The sequence below is a fragment of the Setaria italica genome, chromosome II, assembly GCF_000263155.2.
Source record: "Setaria italica strain Yugu1 chromosome II, Setaria_italica_v2.0, whole genome shotgun sequence".
NCBI classification, from domain to species: domain Eukaryota; kingdom Viridiplantae; phylum Streptophyta; class Magnoliopsida; order Poales; family Poaceae; genus Setaria; species Setaria italica.
In genome coordinates, this window is record NC_028451.1 from 10,578,084 (window position 1) to 10,588,126 (window position 10,043).

General features: G+C 46.4%; 1 protein-coding gene across 1 annotated transcript; it reads left to right on the forward strand.

Annotated features, from left to right (window-relative positions):
- The first annotated feature begins 480 nt into the window (after positions 1–480).
- On the forward strand, positions 481–6,316 carry LOC101775199 (putative E3 ubiquitin-protein ligase RF298). Its single transcript, XM_004955949.2, has 3 exons — positions 481–607; positions 2,113–4,064; positions 5,515–6,316. Exons 2-3 carry the CDS (start codon positions 2,130–2,132, stop codon positions 5,953–5,955), a joined length of 2,376 nt encoding a protein of 791 aa, XP_004956006.1. The 5' UTR covers positions 481–607; positions 2,113–2,129; the 3' UTR covers positions 5,956–6,316.
- The last annotated feature ends 3,727 nt before the right edge of the window (positions 6,317–10,043 follow it).

Consider the following 10,043-nt stretch of genomic DNA (forward strand, 5'->3'; position numbering starts at 1 on the left):
CACATTATTCGTAAACTCTTACTCTCAAAGTTAGGATCAATTTTATGCGGCTCCTCCTATCATTTTAATTGTAACGGTGCTGTTCATCGAAATTGATTTCCTCTCATCTCCAACCCTGCCATATCTTGGAGGAGCCGGTCGAGCCACGATTATCGTGACTCCTCCGACTCCAACTCATACTGCCACGCTAGTGCAGGAGCCAGCCCCGAGGACGAGTCTATCCACACTTGCACAGCTCCCCTGCTCCGTCCTTGTGCACACTGGCCAAACAAAAAGAAAATCCGGCATGCCGTTCCGTGTAACTGCAAGCCGGGTCCCACCCTCCAGCCTCAGGCACACGCAGGCCCACACCGCGGCACGGCGCCGTAGACCACGTCCCCACACCACACCGCACCGCCTCCCTTTGCTGCGGCCTGCGGTTGCCTGCCTGCGCTGTGGCGGCTGTGGAGAGGGGTTTAGGACATAAAGGGCACACGCGCCTCGTCTCCCCCGAAACAGCAAAACCCACTCCCCCACTCCACCACCTCCTCGCAGGCCTCCTCCTCCCCCTCTCCCTCCCGGGCGGCCCCGGCGGAGACCACAAACCCTGGCGGCCGGAGCCTCGCAGGTGAGCGGCGCCGCCTCCGCTTTCCCTTCCCCCCTTTCTCATCACTTGCATTGCGTCGGGGCGGATTCTGATTTCGATTCCTCTCCGGGCGAAACCCCAACTTCGCGGTTGCTTATCGCCCCTTTTCCCCCCCCCCCCCCCCCCCCCCCCCTTCTTTGGTTCGTCAGTAAGGAACCCTAACTTCGTTGGATGTAGGTTTTCTCTCTCTCTATTTAAGACTTGCTTGCTCCGGGAGATGGATCTTTCCGACCGAGCAATCGTTCCCAAATTTTCCCCGTAGAAAAATAAATGGAAATAAGAAAAAAAAATTAGGTGCCGTGCGCAGGCCCTTGTTTGTTCCATCAGGATTCTAGCATTTCTGGGTTTTGTTCCGATTTTTCGCGTCCGATGCATTGTTTTGAGATAGCGATTTAAAATTTTGTTCTTTCCTTTAGTCCCTTGATTGATTGATACTCGTGCGCTCAGGAATCCTGCCGCTATGTTGTGTGTCATATTAAAATTGTGCATTTTTCCATGGTTGCAATGTAAGCTGCGTGCGCCTGGAAATTATAGAAATTATTTTGGCTATTAATGTCGTACTAGCTGCCAAGGAAACACCTAACACGCACTTGCTCTGTAGCTACCGGTCTGGGCCTTGGGCTGATCATGCTTGTTTTACCAGGAACCGGTTGTTTATTTGTTACTCTTGTTAGGTTATGTTTCCTGTGCCTTCAGATTATGTGCACCTGTGAGCCTGCTTGTGGAACGCTGGGAGCTGTTGTAGCTCTCACAATAACCTCAATATGCATAGTGATGAATTGGGCATATTAGTTTCCGTTTGCTCTAATCTTTGGCTCTTTGAAGTTCACTGCTGTACCAGATTTGCTGGTGTGCCTGCGCCTAGATTCTTTTACTTATACTAATTTATAATTGGGACTATTGTTTGATCGAATGTTCTTCATTGTGTTGTTGCTGTCTGTTGCTGGGTGTCCGCATGGGCCTTATGCATGATTGGTCTGCAGTCTGCTCTTGTTAGGATAAGAAATGATTTCTGTAGATAGTGGTTCAAGTTTTCAGTTTGGCTCATATGTTTGACGAGTATCCTGTACTCACTGCATAAGTAGATACTACTTTATTTTGGGTGCTATTGGCCTTACTGAGCTCAATTTCCTTCTCTTATTTTCATGGCAACTGTACTTGTCAACGTGCTAGACAGTTTATGGAACAGGCTTCTCCATTTGCTTGGTATACAGCCAAAGTGTACACCTTAATGTTGTTGAAGTCTCGTGTTTTTAAGTTGATCATGTACCTGAAATATTGAGGGAAAGGGATGTTATTGTTGTATCAACTGTATAGCTAAAAAATTGAAATGCATGGCTTTGTTGCTCCAGATGTGAACTTTAATTGCCATAGCTAAGTGCCATTACTTCTAGCTGTTCTAACTATTCAGTCCTTCAGGTAGTGTTACTACCTTTCTTCCATTGCACTCGTGGTGTTGTAGTTCTTATTCAGTGGTTTTTGGCCAGGTAAACATATCCTTGCAATGGGTGCTGCTGGCAATGGCAGCAACCCATATTCTTTACATGTTGGAGAAAGAGATGACAAAAGTAGCAACACAAAGTTATGTTCAGACTTTACTGCAGCTGAAATGCAAGTGAACCCTCTCAATGATGATCTATCTTTGGTTCACGTAAAACTTGAACAGTCAATGTCAAGTGTACAAGCTTTTGTTGCTGAGCACATGACCTCAAAAGAACTTGATATGGATTGGAGCAAGGAGGCTGTTGGACTGGATGGTTTCAGATATGTAGGCTGCAATGACCTAAGGGATGTTGCATTGAATAGCTTGCACATGTTCTTCAAGACCGCAGTTCAGATGTTATCCTCTGAAGGTTACACCGAGGATGCTGTTGTAAATGCCATCGTAGACTCTGCACTCTGTTACCAGTATGACGGGCCTATCGATAAGATTACGGAGCATGCACGCACATTGCTACAGAGCGGTGGTCATCAGGTTGATTATTCCAGCAGTGAGAATGTTGACACAGTTTTGCACATGTTGGGCTTGTTTTTTCTTTGCAATGCATCAAGTTTGCTTAAGACATGCTGTCCATTTTTCACCTTGGGAGATGCATTGTGGTGCATTCTGCTGTGCGACCTGGATATCTCTATTACTCGTGCAGCTTTTAGTCATACGAGTGGTTATGGGAATGGACAATCAGAAGGGCATGCTCCTAGACAGTGTAACTTATGCGAAGCTCGTGAGAATGTAAATGAGATATCAGAAGAATGTGGTTGTGGTAGTAGTAGAGGCACAGAATCGCCTGCACAATTTGAGCCATCTCAATCTGAAGCAGCCCAAAGGGTGTGGAGCAATATTCTGGCAAATTATATAGTTTCAGTTCAAAATTCCGCTACGAAAAATCAAGACACTTCTTCTACTCAAGATGAAAATTCTCCTTCGGTGCCTAGGGCTGTGGTTCAGCGTAGCAAAAAAGCAACGAAAGGCAACCGTAGTAAGACTAACTCCATAAAGTATCAGAAAGACTCTGGCAAGGATCTGGTCGTTTTCAAGAACATTCCACACGTCAAGGGTATAGGTAAAACATCTTCAAGAATGCTGAAAGAGAGTAAATCACTAATGGCATTCCTTGGATCTGCGCAGAACACTTCCACAGGCATTTCGGAGGTAGCCAATAAAAAATGCTTACAACCAGCCACATTAGTTCCAACACAACCTGTTTCTGGACCTTCGTCGGTCAAAAGTAGAGATTCACCAGCAATGGTTTCAACTGGGTCACTTTCTTCTCATGCTAGCTGTTCCTCCATCTCATCATCTAGTGCAATGGTAGAGTCTATGCTGCAAATGGAACCTGATGTTGTACAGTTATCTCTCCCACATACCACCCCTGCAGAGGGCTTTGAATTTAATTTCTCACGTGACGGCATGCAGACCACTTGGGTTCCAAAAGAGAGGGAAGAGGAGCTTGCTCTAGAACTAGTGCAGCGTCTGGGCGAGCTAAAGCTGGAGGTGAAAGTTTGGACAGATTGGGCTAATGAGAGGGTGATGCAGTCAACAAATAGGCTGGTAAATGAAAGGTCCATCCTTCTATCTCTTAAAAAGGATAAGGCAGATGTTGAAGAGCCTGATGTATTTAACAGAAAGAAGCTTGAGGAGACACAAAGGGCACTAGACAGTACTTCTGATGAGCTCAATCGTGTTAATTCTTGTGTTCAGGAGCTTACAGATAAGGTTTCACATTCTAGGCGTGAGAAGAAAGCTGTCCAGCTACAGGGAAAGAAAGCAGATGAACGTTTGGCTAACCTTTTAAGCAAGGAAAACGAGTTGATGGACGGACTGAAGTCCATGGAAACAGAGAAGAGCTTTTTGCAGGAGGAGCTTGTTGCTGAAAGAAGTAAACTATCCAATCTTCTGAAAAGTCTTGAGCAAGCTAGAAGATCTGAAGATTCAGTAAAGGTATTCCAATTTGATTCACCTTGTTCCTTTAAATTTTCTGTCTTATCATGTGCATATTGTTTTATTGGTTTTGTTACACACCCTTGGTTTCTAAATATGTGGCGTTTTGTACAGATACTGTCTCCTGATACAACTTTAACCACTAATTTTTCCATGAAAGTACCACTGGAAATCTGTAATTTTATATGCTATGAAATGTATACGATCAATTCTACTACTCCATTTTTTAAAAAATATTAGTGCTTAAGGATCAAAATTAGAGATTTTTACTGCATATTTTTTTAACTGTCAGAGATTCATGAATGGAGTAGTTTATTAATAACCCAACTGCATTTTTCACTCACATGCAGAATCCTATTTGAGTTTGGTAGGTCAATTGTCTTCTTTAAATATGATATGTTGAATGATTTCTATATATATATATATATTGTTTTGCTATAATGCACCTGGGTGCATTTTGTACACAGAATGCACCCACCCTCTGGTTGCAACCGGTATGCGTCCAGTTGCAACTAGTTCGAACTGAGTTGCAACTAGTTCGCGTGTAGTTGCAACTGGCTCGGTTCGAGTTGCAATCAGTTCCGTCCAGTTGCAATCAGTTCCGTCGAGTTGCAATTGGCCCAGTCTCTCAGTTGCAACCAGTTCCATCGAGTTGCAATTGGCCCAGTCTCTCGGTTGCAACTGCAGGGTCTGTGCATTCTGAACAGAGAATGCACCCAGGTGCATTTTACCTCGCCATATAGTTTTTTGTTTGATAAAATCATTTTTTATTTGTAAAATGAATATTGACAGGGAATTATATTTTTGTGCATATATTTTTCTAACTGACTTTGAACTTGTCTTGGCAAACTTCATAGAAATGTGCATTTGCACAATTTGAATTTCATGATTTGGCAGGGCCGCAGGATGCATTGGTTTTGCTTTAGCATACAGCAATGATGTACATAATATGTTGTTAACTACCATGGTGCTCGAGATGCCAAATTCCTTGGCAGCAACTGTGGCATATCTTCAATTCCTTGGTTGGTCGTATATTATAACTTTGTGTGTCACCATGCTGGTCCTTTACGGTTTCAACCTTGTGGGCACTATATCCTTTTCTTATTCTGGGGTTTCACTGTGGTCATGTACTGCCTAACACATCTTATGACAATAATGGGTTGATTACTAGATACCGGTTAATGGCTACATATCAAAATGACCTACATAGAGGATGCAGCGTGTGCAAGCACGCGTGTTTTCCTGCACCATGAACAACTTGATAGACCATCTTAGTAGGAAGACATGCTCGTTGTTTTGGTTGAGTCTTGAGATGAAAATCCTAAACATAATCTAGTATTTACTTGACTCATGCATCATCTACAAAATGTTTGTGTTGTTGCCTAGCTTTTTTGTTTGTTAATGTATTTTTGCAAAGATTGTTTATGACCTTTGGCCGTAACCACTGCAGAAAAGGTGCCAGGAAGGAGCGAAGATGCTAGATGCAGTTACGAAGCAGGTCAACTCTGAAAGAACTGCACTTGAGCGGATTGATACATCAGCGAGAACAAAGTCTAGCAATCTGTTGCTGAAAGCGCAGAAAGATCAGGAATGGCTGCAGGCCAACATCAGGAATCTCAAACAGCAGGTAGGTGAAATGACTAGCAGCAGCAAGCTTCAGAGGGTCGCAATGTTCATGCCCCCTCCAGGGTTCGCGATGGATTCCGTACAACGGGAGCAAGAATGTGCCATGTGCTTGGAAGAGGAGGTTTCGGTGGTTTTCCTCCCATGTGGGCATCAGGTGGTTTGTGCAGGCTGCAACCAACGCCACCAAGAGGTGGGCATGACAGAGTGCCCATCCTGCAGGTCTCCCATCGAGCGAAGGATCTGTGCTCGCTTCGCTGACAGCTAAGGTGAATGTACATCTGGTGGGGAAGAACAGGAGTTATAGTCTTTTGCCTTTGTTAGCTAAAACAGCCGTCGTCTAAAACCAAACTGCTGCTAAGAGCAGAGTAGATGTGTAGGTGCGTTCCTCAAAAGTCCTGACCTCAGTTGGCGTTGGCGGAAATACAGTTGGAAAGTATGCTCGTTCTAGGATGCTAGTTTCTGGTGGAATCGGAATGTTACCATGTTAACTATTACCATATATACTTGCTTGGTGGGAAAAAAACAAAAACTATTACGCTATGTAGTGCGGAATGCCTAAAGTGGCCTCAGGTTCTTGTAAAATATGGCATGGGATATCTGAGAAAGCACATTGGTATTTTGCGTTATGCGTTGTGGTTTGCTGTTTTAGTTTCCTCGATGGTGTCGTATATCATATATATGCTCTTGCCCTGAGGTCACTTCACATGGCATTCACATGCTTTCTCCGTTTTGATATTGCATTGTTTCTGGTGAGGTGCTGCGAGATGCTCGTATGGTTTGATGCATTGCTCTGGGTGCGCTCATGTTAGCGATCCTCCCATTTAAACGTGATCTTGGCCCACGATGAAGTATTACGGCTGATTAGGATTTTCGCATGTCGTTTCTAACACTGGACCAAAGGTTGAACGGCGGATTTTGGGTAGCAGCTGCATGCCTAGATAAACTTGAGCTACGCTGAAACGACCTAAATTCCTATCTCAAAGAATTCAAACTACGCACCTCCGTGATAGTCCTACAAAGATTATCACGTGCGAATCCCTATCTCAGATAGTGCAAATTCATACCAACACAGAAATATAGAATGACGACAAAGTAACAATATCATAAATATCGAGTACAACACTTCGGCTCATGCCGGAACAAGTCCATCAGAACTAAATCATGGAAGGTAAAACATTTATGCAGCGGAAACACATAGCGTAGCGAACAATATCTCCAGAGGTGACTTGAGCGAGGGACCATCTCTATTCTTCCCATCCATCATTATCGAAGTCGTAGTCGGGCTCCGACCCAAAAAAGCCACCATATGCCCAAGAAGTGGGTAGGCCATGTCAACTCCCAAAAGAAACAAGCCAAGGGAACCAGGAAATAATACTATATGCATGGAACAACCTATATATGGCTGTAGAGGTATATGCAGTAGCAGCAACAATCACGGATGCATCAAAGCAATACCATCTCCGAGGTCAACACTTCACATCAAGGAAGTCGTCACAAATCACCAGATCCTTCACCCAAGAATCCAGTACCCAAACACACTAGGCGATGTGAGAGCTCCCTTCCCTCACATCTCAATGGCAAACGCAAGCCTATCTCAAAAAGGGAAGATAGAAGTAAAAAATATAAATCTAGTCACAAGTAGTACTAGTCAACAGCACTGTCCATCACCAGTGGACACGAACTATAACTATAAGTTTATACACTTTGTAGAAGTTGTACAACTGTACCCGCACGGATGGAGCCTGAACGGTAGCGATCCATCCAATCCCCACCTAACAGCCGGAGCTCTAGCAAGTGGATAGTACTCCCTATTTCCTCGAGTCTGAAACCATCCTTAACTGCAAGGCACGCCGTCACCAATTGAGAACCTCGAAGTTGTGAAACCTACCCACGCTGGGGTGCAGTTTGGTTAGAGTAGGTCAACGCCTCGAACTCCTTACACTAATCCTCCAATCCACCTACAGGCTGAGCACTATCACCACTAGTCTCGTACCGAACCCCGCCCATAACAAAGCGAACGGTATGTACGAAAATAGATACTATGACTAGTGGTAAACTGACTCAGTCCTTAGGGGCCGAGAGCGAGCACTTAACTCCACAAGTATGTGCTGAAGCATCTGCAACGTACAAGTACGCCACCTGCTTCTCAGTGTCAAACAAGGTACCCGCCATAGGCACAGGGGGTGGAAAGAGTCCAGAATGCTCTCCCCTGGAAAGGCACTCCCCGGTACCAACCGCGGCTCGCTCCCACCAAAACACGTTAAGAAATCACACTCACCCAAAACACACGCGAGAGTGTACAAGAAAACCCATCACCAAAGCTATGGCATATGCCCATCCATAACTCAAAAGCATATATATGGAAATAAGTAAGGTAGACTAGCTAGGGGTCTGTAACTAGTCCACAAGTAGGTAACAAGAAAAATAGGATAAACAATTATCAAGGTATAGTTAGAAACATAGGCTATGCAATCAATCATCATCCAAGAGTCATAAATAAAGCACTAGCAACTAAGCATGCATAGGATATATATGATTGGGAGTGACATGACACCTTGTCCATAGTCATTGGGATCCTCCTTGATGTAGTCGGGGTCTTGAGAGTCTTACGAGTCGTAGCTCGGGTCTGAACAGAATGAGATACGGTGCAATATAAATTAATCACCATTACATCTAGGCAAAAACTCCAAGAAAGCTAAATTTAGAAGATCCAAATAACATCAAACTAGCTACAAACAGCACGGTCTCGATTTTACGAATTTAATGCAACTCATTTCATATTTTTCAAATTTTAATGAATTAGTTATGAATTTTTAAAGATTAAAGCATTTATTTAATTATTTAATTAATTTCGGAAAAAATATTAATTAGGGTGACCCGTGTCAGCTTCTGGTTGCACCATGTGGTAGCACGGGAGGGTGCCACATGTCGGCTGACGTCAGCATTGCCCGGTCAATGGCCAACGTTGACCCATTGATGGTCAACGTTGACCGATCAGCGGTCAACTAGGCCCCACTGGTCAGTGGGCCCCTTTGTTTGTTAGTCCGGCCCTTTGACACGTCAGCGCCACGTGGCTGACCACGTGGTAGCCACGTGGCCATCCTATTCTACATGGCAGCGCCACGTGGCCATCCTATTCTACGTGGCGCTGCCATATGGCGCACGCATGGCCGCACCGGGTTAATTGGGATCCGGTGTGCGATTGGCTGCGGCGCGGCGAGCGGCGGCGACGCGACGTCGCGGCGAAGGGCGGCGGTGACCGCGCCCATGACATTGCGGCACGTCGCGATGTCGCAGCGCGGCGTAGCTGCGGCCCGGTCACAGGCAGAGCCTTTGGCCGTAGCGAGGCAAGGTGCGGCGCTGCGTGGGCCGGCCAGAGGCGCCAAGGGGAGAGAGAGGAAGAGAAAAAGGGCGGCGACGCTCATGGTGAAGCGGGGGAGAAGAGGGACGTTGGCGTGGTGAAGGCTCGCGGAACGGCGGCGACTTCCTTGGCGACGGCAGTGGGGACTGCTCCTCGGGCGGTGACAAGGCAGCTCCAGCTCCTCCTTCCCGGTGCGGCGCGTCAGCTGCTCCGGCGCGACCTCCTCCTCTTTCTCTCTTCTTTCATCTTCTCTTCTCTTCTCCTCTCCTCTTCCTTCCTCCTCTTCTCTCAACTGGCGGCGGTGGCACGGGGAGACCCCGTGTGGATGGGTGAGGCCTCCCGATCGAGGATATTTATAGCCCTCGGCCGAGGCTACGGCTATGGCACGGGTGCGAGCACGCACAGCCATCCATCCTCAGCGTCCGCGCTCAAGGGTGGTGTGGCGGCCATCCAACGCCCGGACGCTAGGGTTTGGGGTGCGGCCGGCGGGAGCTAAGGGGCACGACGGGGATTTCCCCCTCGCGGAAGGCTCCGGAAGGTCACGGGTGCGCGGCGCGACTGCCAGCGAGGCGTGCGGCGCGGAGCAGAGTAGGCACGAGAGAGAGGTAGGCGGCGAGAGGTGAGGGGCAGCGGGAGAGAAAGAGAGGGTGGGGGGGGGAGGGGAGTGGCTGGCAGCGGTGGGCTGGTTTCGCAGGCCAGCCTGCTGGGCTGTTTCGGGAAGGTTAGGCGGGCCAGGCCGGTTGGGTTACGGGCCAGTCTTGGGTTAAATAGGTTAGATTTGTTAGTTTAGGTTTGTTTTTATTTTTAGTTTGAATGTTGAATTGGATTCAAAATTCCAACACACTCGTATTTGAGATCCAAATAAAATCCAAAAAGAACCAAATCAAACCACACAAGTTTTGAAATAGTTTGGGATTGCATTAATAGGAAATTTAGATAAGGGAGTGGAATTTGATTACAATTGTGAAATGAGCACACAATTCAAACAAAAG